At 45.1% G+C, this 18,124-nt stretch overlaps 1 protein-coding gene across 1 annotated transcript in view; it reads left to right on the top strand.

The window, feature by feature from the left end:
- Positions 1-407: 407 nt before the first annotated feature.
- LOC112069616 (microtubule-associated serine/threonine-protein kinase 1-like) overlaps positions 408-18,124 on the top strand; it is a 74,780-nt gene continuing 57,063 nt past the window's right edge. The window contains 4 exon segments of the mRNA XM_070438605.1: positions 408-479; positions 6,487-6,704; positions 6,875-7,011; positions 7,197-7,343. Coding sequence (XP_070294706.1) covers positions 408-479; positions 6,487-6,704; positions 6,875-7,011; positions 7,197-7,343 — 574 coding nt within the window.

Genomic DNA, 18,124 nt, shown 5'->3' on the forward strand with positions numbered 1-18,124 from the left:
GTCTTAGAAAAACTGTCTGGATCTGCACAGCTTTGCAGGGCCTGGTGATCGGGAGAGAACTTAATGTTTAGTCTATTTCTTGACTGATTATCCTAAACATGTTGGTGCGACGGTGGATACTATCTTCTTTTACTTCTCTTCACTCGCAGATTATGAAATATTTTTAGCCAGCACATTTTTAGTATTAGCACCTTAGTCAGGGGGAAGATGAACACTCATCTGGGGCGGTTTAACAAACACCAGGATATTATGAAAAAGGATCCGCTGGACGGGTGTAATCTTTTTGAAAGTTACTGGTTTCGATCTCATCGCCTTATCCTCTTCCTTAAGTCTAATTGAATACGACATTTGTCGATGTTGAAAAAAAAAAGTGAAAGTGTAAAATAAAATTTTGGAGTCCGCAAATCATGGCGATGCCCTGTAAACCGGAGACCCATCTTCATAAGCTGCCCCGCGTATTCCACATGTGGTTCCAGAACGTAAATTATGAAGTACGTGGTTGATGCGATGCCCCATGGCTATTCCCTGTACTCCAGTCAGAACCGTAAACCGGTGCGACAAGGCTATGTAACATTGAAAAAACTGAGACACGGTGAGAAGTCTGCGATCAGAGACTAGGAATTGGTTTGAGCTGCTTACCGGTGCTTGAGCCTGCCCTAACGTGCGACGCCCTCCACATCTTACCGCCTTCATGGGAGTAGGTTTGACCGGTTGGAAATGTTTCTGTCGGTGTAATGAGATTGGCTCGGGGTTGAAACGATACAAATAAAAAATCACCGGCAGCTCTTCTAATCCACTACCGGATTGATTCCTTTCTCTTTTTTTTGATTTATCTTACTTGAGCCTCTATATTCACAGCTTTTCCTCCCGGTCATGGTGCGAGTCATTGCTGTTGAGGTAGAGAGTAAGGGAGTAAGAGAGTCTTATTTGGACCGCAAATGGTCTCACCCTAAATCCCAGAGTATGGCAGTGATAAAGCCTCTCTGCTATTGGAAAAAAAAGCCAACCACTCCTGTCACCGAAAATGGAATTACCTTTAAAAAACCTATCGGCCAGCGTGGAGCGTGCATGCGTTGATGATCAAATCTCTTCCGCGGGTTTTCATATAAACTATTAATTTGTATCTGTTTCAAATCGTCAAAAAATTTAGAAGAAAAAGTGTTGCCGCTTGCAACGGTTCACATAGCCTTGGCACAGACCGATTCGAAGACAAACCCAGATGGTTTTAAGTTTATGAAATGCTTCCAGTCTGGCTTTTACGACCCCATCCATAGCACTGAGACTTGCACTTTTTCTTCTACCTGAATTACTGTGTCGATGAAGTGGTAAAATGACCTTTTAATTGGCGTCCAGACCGAGGCTCATGCATCTGTTTCCTCGGGCACTAGACTCTTAAGTGCTGCCTTTTGACACCATTTCGGATCAACCAACGCATTCTTTTGAGAGAGACTGGAAACGCTCCAAATTAGGGTCTACCACGGACACAGTTTCAGCCCTTCAAGTCGCGGTGATTTAGATCTTGGTTTTTGAGTTGTACCGTGTCGGAGAGTGTAGGAAGTATACTGATACTACTGCCGCTTTGTGCTTGTCTCGTGTTAATGGGTCGTATATGGATGTTTTCCTCTGTGACATTAACTCCCTCCCAACATGGTACCATTATTCGTTTCTTGTGTCAGGTCCAGCCCTGGCCAACGGTTCGCGTTTTTGGACTTCACTTATTTGAATATAGATATATGTTAAATCGACTATTTTACTATATTTAACTTTACCTCTTGGGTGGTGCTGGGCATTTTGGAATTTGGATATGTCGAAATTGGCGACATAAACTGTTAACTTTTCACTGCCCTTTGCATCAAGAATAAAGCGTCGATGTGACACACAGCTTGTAATTTCATCAGTGAGAGATAGAGGTGTAGAAAAGCCCCAAAATTGCCCTTCGCTAGAAGCCTGTTGTTTCCTCGGGACATAAGGAGTTGGAATGCTGAAACTTTCTACTTTTAAACTCTGGACAAACAGATGGGAAATATAGCTTGTTTCTAGGTCCCAATAAAACAAAGAGATCTTCTTCGTTAAATCTGACAATTCATCTTGATGTGGTTGTTAAAGTCGTGCTGCAAAAATAGGAGGCTAAAAAAGTTGGTTGAAGGGACTCGGCGTACTCTTGACCCCTGATCTCTCTTTTTGACGAACATATCAAGACCTGTTTCAAGGACAGCTTTTTCCATCTACGTTAACATTTGCAAAAATCAGAAATGTTTCTAGTCCAAAAATGATGCAAGAAAAGAAATAAATTAATCCACTGCATTGTTACTTCTAGGTTAGTGCCGACTTACGTATGTGCGCAAAAAATGCTTCATAACTATTCCGTAAGAAATATATAACCCGGGATAAGAGCGCATAACTAATAATTCTAAAACATATCACAAAGTTAACCGTGAAACATACAATACGGACTAGCATAAGAAATAGCTGTACTAGAACTCAAAGAATATACTGTTTCAGATCATGATCTATAGCCTACACAGATGGCTTAGTACTCCCTACACGGCTTCGTATAAGTTAGGCAAGGCTAGAGTTTCAATGGTTTTACGTGGTGTGACCTATAGAAAGCAGTTACATATGGCTTGACACGCTCACCAGTAACCAATATCCAAGATTGGTCCGACACTGCGCAACCAGTAGCTATCTGGAATTCAACAAAGGAATACGTGGTCAGCCCGCTCTACGTAATTGTGGTCACAGAAGACGAAGACCTACCTAGTGTGTCCCTAGATTATTAATCTAATATACGCAGAGCTCAGTGTGCGGCGGGACTGTTAGGTCTTTCTTCCTATGATCTCTCGATTTTTAGTGGAATTTCAGTGCTCAAGCCTACCCAGTGTTGAGAGACGCAGTACATCCTGGTGGGGCTCAACTTTAAGTCATTTACTGAAGACTTCTTACCTATCTCTCCAGCGGGTAGGTATGTAAATGACTGGTGCTTTAGTTCGTGCGTGTCCCAGAAAGTGTGTTAATCGTTGTTGATTGCGACACAGCTCTGGAGCAGACGGAGACCTACCTGCTTTGCTGTTCTCTTGCCAGGCCGTATACTCCTCTCGGTGCGCACCTGATGTCTTCGGAATGGCCTAACCCTGTGGGGTTATCAGGGGTGCTGAAAGTCACTGAAACTTTTGCTGTGTGACTCTTTTTTCGGATGCCGTCTCATAAGGAGAATGGTGGGCTGCGTCAACTTGAGGGGTTGAGTTAACTTGACGCTGATCTTCCTGTCTGGGTTGCGCCCCCACTCTTGGTTTGTGCTGTACGGTGGAGACTTAGTGGGCAGGTCTTGGATAAGCTCGGCCATGTCTCAGGATTGTTAAGTTGTGGTTGAGTACTTCCTACTGAGTGAAGAGTCGAGTTTGTGGCTGTGCTTGGCAAAGTGTTCGGTGGGGAGAGATTATTATCTTCGTTCTCAATGTTTGGCTCCTGTCGCTTGGTTGGGTGCCTCTTCGGAAATGTGAGGTAAGAAGGGCAGGCACCGAGTGGCTGCTTTGGGAGTGCCTGCTGACAGCCAGTCTCGCCAACGAATACCTTTTATGGCTCCGCAGTAGTTTTATTGTGTCGGTTGAAGGGCTTTAGGCCTCAGTTTGTGTTAGCCTGGATAGTCGTATCACATGGTCTTATTTCTAGTATACCTGTGTTGAAATTATTAGAGGTATTGCTTTTCTCTATATTCTCTCTTTACTCTCTTCTTGTTCTCTTCTTTGAGAATCCGTGGAGCGCTAGGATCCAGATATGACGTCGAGGGAGACTTGACCGGCATTTGATCGCACCATCTTCGGCGTGTGGTTGTCGCCTCTAGTCGTGCGTGTCACTTGCTGGTATATATCCACTTTCAAACTTTCTGTGCCTCTTTCGTGTTACTGGTGAACTACTCGTTACCTTGTTCCAGCCGTGGCTGTTTCCAGACTCTGTGATTTGGAGATCGCGACTCATCAGTAAAAGCACCCAATCCTGAGCGATTATCATTCAGTAGCTGATCTACTATAGTAGGTCCTTAAGCACCCTGCTTGTCATTTAATGAAACATTTCTGAGAATCTTGGCTCATCCTAACTAAATAATACTCCTTCTCTCATTTACTCTATCTCTCGGACGACCTGAAGCCCATCACGAACGACCCATACAGTCCGGCACAAAAACTAACACGGCCGTGGTGACTACTATCATCGTACCACAGTCCAGCCCTGGCCTTGCCTGCTCAATTACAGTTCTAAACATGATCTATGCCTAGACGACGATCTCTGGAACCCTACCCTGTACCCAGACACCTGCTGTTTTCAACTCTTCTAATGATCGGCGTAGTCGCAAAGACAGCCATACATGTGCATTATAATATCATGAATTTATTATTTTGACCGATCAACTGCTAATTTCTGAAACTATTTATTTGAATATCTCTTGGTGACTCTCCAGTTAATTTTTCTCAATCCTCTCGTGCTCTTTCTCTTTCTCTGCGGATTGACACGGGGCTTCCGTTATGAACCTATTGGCGTCTCAGTGGAATATAGCGTCGACCGAGTCCCGTTGAGTGAGGCTCAAACTTGCTGGTCCCCAGTCCTGCGCTTGGGCTCATTGTTGCAGGTATTCTCAGTTCAGGTTCACTCTTGTTCGGACCATAGCGCCGCTTATGGAACCGCTCACCGTGTCCCTTATTCTGTGGTGTGTTTTGCAACTTTGTCTGTGACATTTTATGCTGAGTCGGCTTGTCCATGTAAATGAGCTCATATTTGAGACCATGATATTCAATTCGAATCTATTATACAAAGAGTGACCATGAACCGCTTCGTCAACCACTTATTGAACATTGATTGGAACAATTCTTAGCATAGTTCATGTTCCTCCTAATCTACACCCCCTGGGTGCGACATCACGAGATCGAGCAGTCGGATCCACCCCATAATGCATTAGTTCCTGTTCTCGTCTGGTGTAGGTTTCTTCCTAAGAGTTTTGGCCAGGCCTCTTCTAAGGTAGTTATTTTTTCTCTGGATCCACCGGTTGGTCTTCTACTCCTATTCTATTATTTACTAGCTGTGTAGGTAAGAACCGTGCCAGGGTGCGGTTTAGGGCTGTTGGGAAGGGTGTGGTGATAACAGAACTTCGAGAGTCATAGCTGTGGATTGTGAGGAGAGGATGCCTATATAAAGAATTAAAAATCTGAATGAAATGACTATAGGTATTCCAACAATTTGCCACTGGAATCCGAATGAATGATTTTTGCAGACTCTATTTGGTAATGAACTATTAATATGCCAATAAGTGATTATATAAATTGATAATATCTATACAGTTTCATCTTCTCAAACCGTTGGACACACCTATCCTACTTTCCAGTGTGATATTTCCTATTATTTTAACACTTTCACCTATTTTTCATATAGATAACTCGTCAGAGGTTAAAATAAATAGTCTGACAGACATCAAGAACTATGAAATAAAACATATGGATAATTTAATGTAAGTAACCTATTTACAACTATATTTTATATTTGAAGATCTTCCTCAGCCGATACACGCCTCTTGCCGAGTAGGAGTAGGATGTTTGTTTGTTCTCATATTTTTAGGTGATCCAGATGCGTGTTGAAGGATCTAGTGGTTGGAGACGTTGCGAGTTTCTAGTGGTTGTGCTAGATTTCTATGTTTCAATGCTGTGTGTGTATATGTGGCACGATGTGGACTTGAATATAGTGGTCTTAATGCACGAGGGCACGCTGTCTATTGTTGTTCTCTATGAGTGTTGAGAACCACCAAACTTAGGGTGAACCGTTTGTGTCCACCTGTGCTACGTTTAGGGGGAAGTATACTTTGTGTTAGCATGAAAGACAATATAGCCGTGTGAGCAATTCTATCTGTTTGTTTTGTGCTTACGATGTTTGTTGTTAGTGATTCTCTAGGGCGTCACAATTCTTGGTGAAGGTCTCAAATAAAGAGAAAAATGTACGTCACCACGCTGACACCTTGGAGTTCCAGCTTACTATATTATTTTACGGCCGTGAGCAGAAAATCTTACCGCGTACCCCAACATAACGGACTAGTGGCCTACGCACAGTATTCCCATGGTATAAAGGTGAGAGCAGCTGTGTGTGCCAGAATCCAGCTTGCCTGTCCATCAAAGGTGGCCTGCTGCAAATGAGCCATGGGTAAGGGCCCTGGAGGCGAGGGGTGGGAGTGAGTCATTCTCCGATGTGAGAGGGAGAACTGGAGGCATGCAGTGAACGACAGAAGCGTGGTCAGTGTCAAAGCGCTTGTTCACGAATATGGACCTTTCGGCTTAGCAAGAAAGCCCGAGAGGCAAACGCTCCCTCCCACAGAGAATTATGGGGGGCACAACGGAGAGTTGGGTGGCTAGTCAGGTTGGAGACCTGAGCCAAACTCCCCGTGCTTACCGGCAGAACGAGCGTAGCCGTATCTGGTCACGGCATTCTCTTATGGGTGCGCTTATCCTCCAGCATCGCCCGAATCCGGGCCGGCTAGAGTGGGTCACTTACCAGCGCATGGTCGGAGGATGGCCGGCTCAGCGCAATCTGGCCGCGCAGTACGTCTCTACGGCGTCCCTGCGGGAATATCCTGCGGCGCAGGTCTGCTGGCGCACTGTGCTTCGTCCTGTGCGTGCTGCGGTACGGCCCAGTGCGTCTGCTGCCTGTACCCCGCATCTGCAGGGCGAAAAGTAACCATCCAGCAGGGACCGGGTTGTCGGCTTTCTACGCTCAGACCTCAGGCGCTCCACGGCCGTGTATCCTGTGCCTGCCCTAGAGGACAGGGCCTCTAGTATGTCTCCCCAGCCTGGTGAGTCCTGTGCCTGCGCCTAGAAACTAATCCTCCCGTATGTCTCCCCAGGCTGGTTGAGCCTGGACTCTGTTGGCAGGCTCAAACGTACCAGACTGCCCATACTCTCCTCCCTTCAGTGCATGGATCCATGGCACGAAAGCCTCCAGTGAGGATCCATGGCACGAAGCCTCCAGTGATGATCCATGGCAAGAAGCCTCCAGTGATGATCCATGGCACGAAGCCTCCAGTGATGATCCATGACACGAAGCCTCCAGTGATGATCCATGGCAAGAAGCCTCCAGTGATGATCCATGGCACGAAGCCTCCAGTGAGGAGTCATGGAACGAAGGCCTCCAGTCCGGAGCCTCCAGCGAAGTTCTCCAGTCCGGAGCCTCCAGCGACGGCCTCCAGTCCGGTGCCTCCAGCGACGGCCTCCAGTCCGGAGCCTCTAGCGACGGTCTCCATTCCGGGGCACGCAACGAGGGTGCCCAGTCCGGGGCCCGCAACGAGGGTGCCCAGTCTGGGTCCCGCAACGAGGGTGCCCAGTTCGGGCCCGCTACGAGGGTCCCCAGTCCGGGGTCGGCGGCGAGGGTCCCTGCACCAGAGGTGCCACCAAAGTGGGGGGAGCCCACCCACCCTCCCCTTTAGAGTAAGGTTTTGCGGCCGGAGTCCGCACCTTTGGGGGGGGGGGGTACTGTCACGCTCTGGCCATAGAGAGATTTTTATTCTCTATTTTGGTTAGTCCAGGGTGTGACTAGGTTGGGCATTCTAGTTTCTTTATTTCTATGTTTTCTATTTCTTTGTGTTTGGCCGGGTGTGGTTCTCAATCAGATGCAGCTGTCTATCGTTGTCTCTGATTGAGAACCATACTTAGGTAGCCCTTTCTTCCACCTGTCTTTGTGGGAAGTTGACTTTTGTTTAGGGCACATAGCCTGTAGCTTCACGGTTTGTTTTTGTAGTGTTTGTTGTTTTGTTCGGCGTCATTTTTCTCAAATAAAGAGAAAATGTACGCTCACCACGCTGCACCTTGGTCRTCTTCTGTTAACGGCCGTGACACTACCCTTTGCCTTGATGACAGCTTTGCACACTCTTGGCATTCTCTCAACCAGCTTCATGAGGTAGTCACCTGGAATGCGTTTATATAAACAGGTGTGCCTTGTTAAAAGTTCATTTGTGGAATTTCGTTCCTTCTTAATGCGTTTTAGCCAATCAGTTGTGTTGTGACAATGTAGGAGTGGTATGCAGAAGATAGACCTACTTGGTAAAAGACCAAGTCCATATTATGGTAAGAACAGCTCAAATAAGCAAAAAGACATGAAATCGGGAAAATTTTAAGAACTTTGAAAGTTTCTTCACGTGCAGTTGCAAAAACCACCAAGTGCTGTTATGAAACTGGCTCTCATGAGGACCGCCACAGGAAGAAGACCCAGAGTTACCTCTGCTGAAGAGGATTAGTTCATTAGTTCCKAGCCTCAGAAATTGCAGTCAAAATAAATGCGTCACAAAGTTCAAGTAACAGACACATCTCAACATCAACTGTTCAGAGGAGACTGCGTGAGTCATGCCTTCATTGTGGAATTGTTGCAAAGAAACCACTACTAAAGGACACCAGGAATAATAAGAGACTTGCTTGGGCCAAGAAACACGATCAATGGACATTAGACCAGTGGAAATCTGTCCTTTGGTCTGGAGTCCAAATTGGAGATTTTTTGGTTCCAACCGCCGTGTCTTTGTGAGACGCAGAGTAGGTGAACGGATAATCTCTACATGTGTGGTTCCCACCGTGAAGCATGGAGGAGGAGGAGGTGTGATGTGTGGGGGTGCTTTGCTGGTGACACTGTGATTTATTTAGAATTTAAGGCACACTTAACCAACATGGCTACCACAGCATTCTGCAGCAATACGCCATCCCATCTGGTTTCCGCTTAGTAGGACTATCATTTATTTTTCAACAGGACAATGACCCAACACACCTCCAGGCTGTTTAAGGGCTATTTGACCAAGAAGGAGAGTGATGGAGAGCTGCATCAGATGACCCGACCTCAACCCAATTGAGATGATTTGGAATGAGTTGTAGTATGGAAGTTGGACCGCAGAGTGAGTTGGACCGCAGAGTGAAGGAAAAACAGTCAACAAGTGCTCAGCATATGTGGGAACTCCTTCAAGACTGTTGGAAAAGCATTCCAGGTGAAGCTGGTTGAGAGAATGCCAAGAGTGTGTAAAGCTGTCATCAAGGCAAAGGGTGGCTACTTTGAAAAATCTCAAATCTCAAATKTATTTTGATTTGTTTAACACTTTTTTGGTTATGGTTATGACAATGCAATGGCCCGCAGTAAAACTATTTAAAAGCGGCACTCATTCGTAGGCTACGTAGCGCTGTCCATGGTCCTGAATGACCAGTACGGCCGTTCACACGCATGCGGTTCTCATCGTTGCCCAGCAATGAAGTAGTTCACCACATTTTATCCTTCTTATTTTTGCCTGTGGCGAGAGGAGAGGGATGTTTAGTTCATCACACTGGCCCAGTTGCGCGTGGAGGAGGGGRGTGAGGGAATCCCGGGCACGGAAGGGTTACAGATATCGCGCTGTTGTCGTCCGTTATCAAAGGAAGTGAAGGTGGAAGAATGAATGGACCGCGATATGCAGCCAGGGAGAAGAACATTCTCTCGAATTTTTTAAGTTTGAGCGGAAAGGCGATGTGTTTTGTTATGTCATGGACTGTTATTGCCCTGGGAGTCCAAAGAAGTGGATGGATTCCTGGGCGAATCAGCGGCAATGTCAACGGGACTGACTGAGCTCGAGGAAGCATCTTTGCACGTCTTGCACCATTGCTCAAGCAGCATTAACCGCGAAATGAACATTCTGGTATATTGTGAACATTTAATGCTGTAGGTGTAACTTATTTTAGACACCGCCAAAGAATTGGTGCAGTAGACTATATTGCAAGTGAAGTCTCTAAAGAAATGTTGATGGTGCACAAAGATGCTCTAAAAACAACGGGAAGAAGTGAAGGTGACAGTCGACTATCAACATGGGGATTTATGAATCATTGACTTAAACATTTAATTAACCTATAGGCWTTAGCGGAATAACTTTATTTTGGAGAAGTAAAAGCCGGAAGACCCTGCTTGTTTCAGATGCTACGGGACATCCTGGCATTTGGTGGTTTTCAAGCGGTTCCTCAACGTGACACTGCACGCGCACTGTGCGCTTTGGCTCAAAGTGAGCAACGCCGCCCTCTCGGCTGTGTTATTTGAGTGAGAACCGGACAGCCAGTGGATGCCGCAGAGTTGTTTGGGTCGAAACCGAAACAAGTGAAGGGTCAGGGGGCTGTTTTTGGGAATTCCCCATCCGACTGCGCGTTATTACACCATGGATGACTCGGGGATAATTCGGCGTCGGAGGCTGCAGGTGAGGTTCGGGTGTAATGTGCTTGATAGTATCTCTCATTTGACAGTTAGTTCCATGTAGGCTACACTCATGTCAATATAAATCGTACACAATGTGCCATTGAGTTGCGATTATGTTCAATACAATTTTTAGGCTAATACGTTAATAACCAACTCCCCACACACAACATCCTTTTTAGAGCATGTGTTATAACAACTGTGTTATTCATTTATGACTTCATATGCTCAGCTGCAGAAATCTTGATTTAATGTATCTCAGCAGAGGTCATATTCATAAGATACTTGGCGYCTCTATGTCTATAATGCCATTCAAGGTAATATCTCCATAATGAAAATGTACCGCCATGCATATTGATATGACATGTTCATATTACTGYAGCCTACGTGTTCATCCATTATGAAGTAGCCTGGTTAAGTACGGGTCACCCCTCCCCCTTGGAGCGTGATTCAGTCAAGTGAACTGAGCTGAGCGGTCAGCCAGGCAGGCAGGGCCTTAGGGCAATCATTAGGGTGGGCAGTATAGTGATGAAGAGGAGGGAGGATAGAGAGCTGGGGATGGAGAGACTGGGGTTGACCATTACACAGTTCTTATTGTGCTTGGAAAATCCAGCTAATGCATTGTCAACACTCTCAATCCATCCTGTGTGTGGGGGTATGTGTCGTGCACATAGGCTTAACTTCACAGTATTTCTTTTTTATTTACCTTTATTTTACCAGGCAATTCAATTCAGAACAAATCATTAATTACAATGATGGCCTGGAAAGAGCAAAAAGGCAATGTAAGACAAAATGGACAACACAGACAGAAGACACTGGCAACAGCACAAACACAACAGCAAACACACAGTGCATGTGTGTGTGAAGTGAAACATAAGGCAAAGCAAACTAGTGACATCGGGTGACACTAGAAACATCTACATGTCTCAACAACAAGCATGAGTCATGAATGTACATAAGGAAGATGTGTGTGTATGCCAGTGTGCTTCTCTCTGTGTGTTTATGAGGATGATAGTGTCTGGATGACCATCCTTCAGATTCATCCAGCAGCTCATCTCCCTGGAGTCTCATCATCCCAGCCACCTCACAACCGTTAGTGTCTGTTTAAAATCCCCCTCTTGGCACTCTCATCTCTCTGCGCCATATGGTGAAACACCCCACTCCCACAGAGAGCAGGTCAAGGGTCAGCCCCATAATGCACTGCTTCAACATGTTAACATTAAAAAAACATATTTGTATCTGCTCCAGACACTATCCCTCCAGACACACACACACACACACACACACACACACACACACACACACACACACACACACACACACACACACACACACACACACACACACGTATATACATGTATATACATGTACAGTATGTACAGTAGCATACAGGGGAAGGACTGATCTGAATAATGTGTGGGGTATTGAGGATGGTTGGGATGACATGTGGGATGACATGACACTTGTGGGGGATGACATGACACTTCCATACTACAGCATCACCTCCTCTCCAGCCCCTCTCCATCTGTCAGATATGGGACGGTGAGCCAATCACTGACACTGACTAAGGTGATGAGCAGGCTCCTGTCTAGGTTCTGATCAGCCCCCCAGACTCACTTTCTCACTATTGTCCTTCGTGTGTCCACGAAATGATGGGGCCAGCGGTGGTGTAGCTGTGGGCAGGGAGTCCAGCCAGTACTGTTTCATTACACGAAATGATGGGGCCAGCGGCGGTGTAGCTGTGGGCAGGGAGTCCAGCCAGTACTGTTTCATTACAGCCGGAGCCCTTTCTCCTCCGGCTCAGACAGGAGGAGCTGAAGGGCATGACGTCAGACGACCATTWATAGTGCTGCTGTTCCTCCTATCTCATGGCAGGGTCCGGCAGCAGCATTACTCTCTGCCTGCCTCTGTCTGATCCTCATGGCTGGCTGGTGTCTTAGCTAGCCCATCTCATTATCAGAGAGCTTCACAGAGATTACTGCCAGGAAGTGGTCTGGGGGAAGATAATTAAAGTAGCACCATATTGCTGATATTGAGGTGTTGTACAAAAGCTGAAGAACATACGTACATCTAGGTACTTTTTGCAGGTGCTGGAGTTCTAGGTGAATTTATGTTTAATAGAAAGGAATACACTGCACACTGCTGCTCATGCTCCCAGGGGATTTTATTACAACGTTTCGAACATTAGGTCTTCATCAGCATCCATATTCCAGCTGGGGGTGGAAGGTTCTATATACAGTGCTTTCAGAATGCATTCAGAACCCTTGATTTTTTCCACATTTAAATTGTTTTTTCCCTCATCAATCTACACACAATACCCCATAATGGCAAAGCGAAAACAGGTTTTAAGAAATGGTTGCTAATTTATTAAAAATGAAAAACAGAAATATCATATTTACATAAGTATTCAGACCCTTTACTCAGTACTTTGTTGAAGCACCTTTGGCAGCGATTACAACCTAAAGTTTTCTTGGGTGTGACGCTACAATCTTGGCACACCTGTATTTGGTGTGCTCTGTCAGGTTGGATGGAGAGCGTTGCTGCACAGCTATTTTCAGGTCTCTCCAGAGATGTTAGATCGGGGTTTAGTCCAGGCTCTGGCTGGGCCACTCAAGGACATTCAGAGTCTTGTACCAAAGTTATAATTTTTTTTGCAAATGTATTAAAAATAAAAAACAGAAATACCTTCTTTACATAAGTATTCAGACCCTTTGCTATGAGTCTCAAATTTGAGCTCAGGTGCATCCTGTTTCCACTGATCATCCTTGAGATGTTTCTACAACTTGAGTGGAGTCCTGCTGTGGTAAATTCAATTGATTGGACATGATTTGGAAAGGCACACACCTGRATATATAAGGTCCCACAGATGACAGTGAATGTCAGAGCAAAAACCAAAGCATGAGGTCGAAGGAATTGTCCGTAGAGCTCTGAGACGGGATTGTGTCGAGGCACAGACCTGAGGAAGGGTACCAAAGCATTTCTGCAGCATTGAAGGTCCCCAAGAACACAGTGGCCTCCATCATTCTTAAATGGAAGAAGCTTGGAACCACCAAGACTCTTCCTAGAGCTTGCTGCCCGGCCAAACTGAGCAATCGTGGGAGAAGGGCATTGGCCAGGGAGGTGACCAAGAACCCGATGGTCACTCTGACAGAGCTCCAGCGTTCCTCTGTGGAGATGGGAGAACCTTCCAGAAGGACAACCATCTCCTGCAGCACTCCACCCAATCAGGCTTCATGTTAGAGTGACCAGATGAAGCCACTCCTCAGTAAAGCACATGACAGCCCGCTTGGAGTTTGCCAAAAGGGCACCTAAAGACTCTCAGACCATAGAGAAACAAGATTCTCTGTCAAGCTTGAACTCTTTGGCCTGAATGCCAAGCGTCACGTCGAGCAAACCTGTCACCATCCCTATGGTGAAGCATGGTGGTGGCAGCATCATGCTGTGGGGATGTTTTTCAGCGGCAGGGACTGGGAGACTAGTCAGGATCGAGGGAAAGATGAACGGAGCAAAGTACAGAGAGATCCTTGATGAAAACTTGCTCCAGAGCGCTCAGAACCTCAGACTGAGGTGAAGGTTCACCTTCCAACAGGACAACAACCCTAAGCACACAGCCAAGACAATGCAGGAGGGGCTTCGGGACACGTCTCTGAATATCCTTGGATGACCCAGCCAGAGCCCGAACTTGAACCTGATTAAGCATCTCTGGAGAGACCTGAAAATAGCTGTGCAGCGACGCTCCCCATCCAACCTGACAGAACTTGAGAAGATCTGCAGAGAAGAATGGGAGAAACTCCTCAAATATAGTTGTGCCAAGCTTGTAGCATCATACCCAAGAAGACTTGAGGCTGTAATCACTGCCAAAGGTGCTTCAACCAAGTACTGAGTAAAGGGTCTGAATACTTATGTAAATGAGATATTTCTATTTTTTAAGAATTTTGCATACATTTCTAAAAACCTGTTTTTGCATTGTCATTATGGGGTATTATGTGTAGATTGATGCGGGGGGGAAACTATTTAATCCATTTTWGAATAAGGCTGTAACGTAACAAAATGTGGAAAAAGTCAAGGGGTCTGAATAGTTTCGGAATGCGCTGTACATCACAATCACATGTATTCTATTAATTAGGAAATCTTATTGAAAGGATATAACCCCCTGAGATGTACCATTCCGTGTTGAAACGATCACCAGCGCACCACGTTCTGCTCTGGGCTGAATACACAAGTATATTGTGGTGCATCCGGTGGAACAGTGACTTGTAACCGGGAGTTCAACCTCCCCCCTGGGCCACAGCATAGTATACTGTACTGTACACAGCATTACAATCAGGCAATTATCATGAACCTGAACTGTATTTGTAATGCTGCCAACCACAGCAATCACAGGACAATAAAGTCTATTTGAATATTCATAGACATTTGACGTATGTTTTGTCATTGTGTCACAAACATCCCAATGTGGTTGCGACTCAGAGGGACCATTTAGACTCCTCAACCCACAGTGCAGAACCTTCTGGAAGAGCAGTCATCCTCGTCACAGAGAGGGGGTAAATATAGAGCATAATTGTTTTGCTTTCAAATCTGTGATCAGTCAGTGGGAACGGTACGGTTGTGTCAGAGCTCCATCTGTCGTCAATCCTCTCCAGATCCATCAGATTCAGAGCACCAATCTCTACCGTCAGCCAGTCACTGCACTTTTATTGTGTTTAACATTCAGAAAGCGGAAAGTCAATAGCAATCCCTTTCATTAGTCTCAGCTTCCTGGATTGACTGAGTCAATGACACAATGACTGGCCTCCTCCTAAGTATCCCCGGTCCATGGTCCAGTTTCCTTCCTCCAAGGTAGGGCCCTGTCCATGGTGCTGATTCCTTCCTCCAAGGTAGGGCCCTGTCCATGGTGCTGATTCCTTCCTGCAATGCAGGACATTTAAAACTTGTAATGTATTTGATGTTTTAAAAGGCTTCAGAAGTTTGCAATTGTCACGCTGGTATAAAGGATTTTGGAGACAGGCGCAGGAATACACAATAGGGGTTTTTAATACACCCAAAACAAACACGTATACAAAAACACTGGGCTGTACCCAAACAAAAGAGCGAGGGTAAACCTCGCTGAACGACACAGGACAATACCCGTAATCAGAGGTGGGACCAAGTCATTGTTTTACAAGTCACAAGTAAGTCTCAAGTCTTAGCACTCAAGTCCCAAATCAAGTCCCAAGTCAAGTCTCAAGTCAAGACAGTCAAGTATCAAGTCAAGTCTCAAGTCCTAAACTTTGAGTTTCGAGTCCTAAACAAGTCATAATGTGCTCTTCACCAAATGTAATACCATTTCAGATTTTTAACAAGAGTAATAGTTAGTATATTACATTTACGCAAATCATGAATGCTTTTAAAAATATATATATTTATTACTTTCCAAGTAAACGTTATATTTCCATGGTAATACATGGGTAGCCATGATAAAGACCCCCCCCCCACAATAGTGGTCGACTATCGAGGATCGTATGGGGCGCAATCGGCAATGTAGGCTTGTACACAATCGCCCAACCTTAACACACACACACCACACACACAACACACACACACACAACACACACACACACACACACACACACATCACACACACACACACACACACACACACACACACACAACACAGCACACACACACACACCACACACACAACACCACACACTCTCTGTGTGGTACAGTATGGCTAATGTATGTCAATGGTTTTAGGAACAGCAGTAACATCAGGCAGGATTTAGGCTACCAACTGCTAGCCAGTTGTAGCTCAATCTTGGGTGCAATGATCACGTTCCCGCACTGACTGACTGTGTGGAGGCTCATTGATTTAAACGTTACGTTAGCAACTACATGCTATACTAGCAAGATCATACATTATATAGCTGTCGGCCTATTAGTTAGCCACGGCTTACCGCTCTTTGTGCATCTTCAAATGTCGAACAAAGTTGGAAATTGTTGCGCCTCCGTCTGTAATTTTCTTCCCGCATGTTTTGCAAGTTGCAATCCATTTTTTGTCGATACAGCGTCGTCTTTATATCCAAAAATTATAATTTGGGGTATCATCTTTCCAAGGGCTCCATCTGAATTCACCCGACGACGTTCCTCTGCACTGCCACGCACAACTTTTTCTCAGCTGGCACAATTTGATTGGCTGCTGTCCGATTCAAACTGTAATCTGTTAAATGAAGAGTTGATGCGCTGCACACTTTTTTAATAGCATAATTTTTWATATCTGAGCTTGGGGAGGGTATCAAGTCAGGTCGAGTCATACGGCTTAAGTCCAAGTTAAGTCACGAGTCATTGGTGTTAAAGTCAAAGTCGAGTTGCAAGTCATCATATTTGTGACTCGAGTCTGACGCGAGTCCAAGTCATGTGACTCGAGTCCACACCTCTGCCCGTAATACACAATATATATAGCACGCAGCATAACAGCTGCACCAACGCATAGTAACTCACACCACCGACGGTCATGGGAACAATAATCGACCCCCCAATGGAAACCAAAGGGCACATATATAGAAAAGGAATCATGGGAATAGGGGACAGGTATGCGTGATGAAAGTTACGGAGGGATCCGTGACAGCAATTTACATTTTGAAATTTCAAAATTTCAAAACTTGATTTTCTCTTGCTTAAAATGTATCAACCCCGACAAACAATTCCATGAATTATAATCAACATAATTATTCACATTTCCTGTGGCTGCTGGATTATTTTCCTGAAGTAGAAAACTGGCTCAAATTAAGATCCTACACATGTAGGGCCCTGTCCATGGTTCTGATTCCTTCCTCACAGACAAATAGAAAGTTGCAATCTCTTTGATGCACCACATTGTTCTCTTTGTTGTCTAGACATGTTTCAGACACGCCACAGCAGTCAAGAGCCCTACTGAGGACATCAGACAATGAGCAGACTCATTTTGATGCAATGCCGTAGTCGGCGTAGTGCATCCTGCTTTGTTCCTTTGGTTTAATACCTCTATATTTTGAAGGTTTTCTCTTCATTCTTTCTTACTCTAACTAGTCTGCACTTGTAGCATAAAAAGATTTCCACTCCTTGTGTGTCAAAGCGAACTTTATGTTCTCTTCATAATCATGTTATGAGAGGTTACATGACCTAGATGAAAAAGTATGCGCAATGGAGAGTATCTATTGAAAGTGCATTTCAGTACAYACATAGACTCAATATGGATCTATGCCACAGCTCTTAAAGTGGCAATTATAAAGTGATTTACTGGTATGTGTAGTATGACGGGTACGAGCCAGATATCTTTATGATGTTGTGTCTGAGATATGTTCATACACCTTCCCCATCACCAGTCTTTCTCTGCACTGTCTTCCCTCCATCCACACTTTCAAGTAATGTACAGAGCTCTGATGGCTCAGGATCAATTAGTCTGACCAATGGAGGAGTGAGGAGGAATCAATAGGTTGAATATTCGGTTGTCCTTGTAAAGAGGGATTTGTTTCTATTAACACATAAACCCATGGGAGGAGCTTAATATACACCAACAACTATCGATGTGCTGGGTGTAAAACTCATGTCAGAATCTGACCTTACAATGGTGAAGTTACTTCTCTTTTGATCCAAAATTATTTATTTCATATTCACTCCTCAATCAAGGCCCTACTGCCTTCTCTCCCAAGCATTCATAGCTTTTACCAGCTCTCTCTGGGGTAAGACTAAATCTGTGGAGTGTTCCATTTGGCACTTCAAGGTAACTGAGTGTTGAACGTATTCTGCTATGTGGGAGGTTTGTCCCTGGGATACAAAAACATTCCACTAGACAAGCACATACTGTGGAGAGGGTTTCTCTAGTTGTTCCAGAGGGAGAACCTTATGAAGAGGATCACACACACACACACACACACACACACACACACACACA

This window comes from Salvelinus sp. IW2-2015, unplaced genomic scaffold, assembly GCF_002910315.2.
Source record: "Salvelinus sp. IW2-2015 unplaced genomic scaffold, ASM291031v2 Un_scaffold1058, whole genome shotgun sequence".
Taxonomy (NCBI): domain Eukaryota; kingdom Metazoa; phylum Chordata; class Actinopteri; order Salmoniformes; family Salmonidae; genus Salvelinus; species Salvelinus sp. IW2-2015.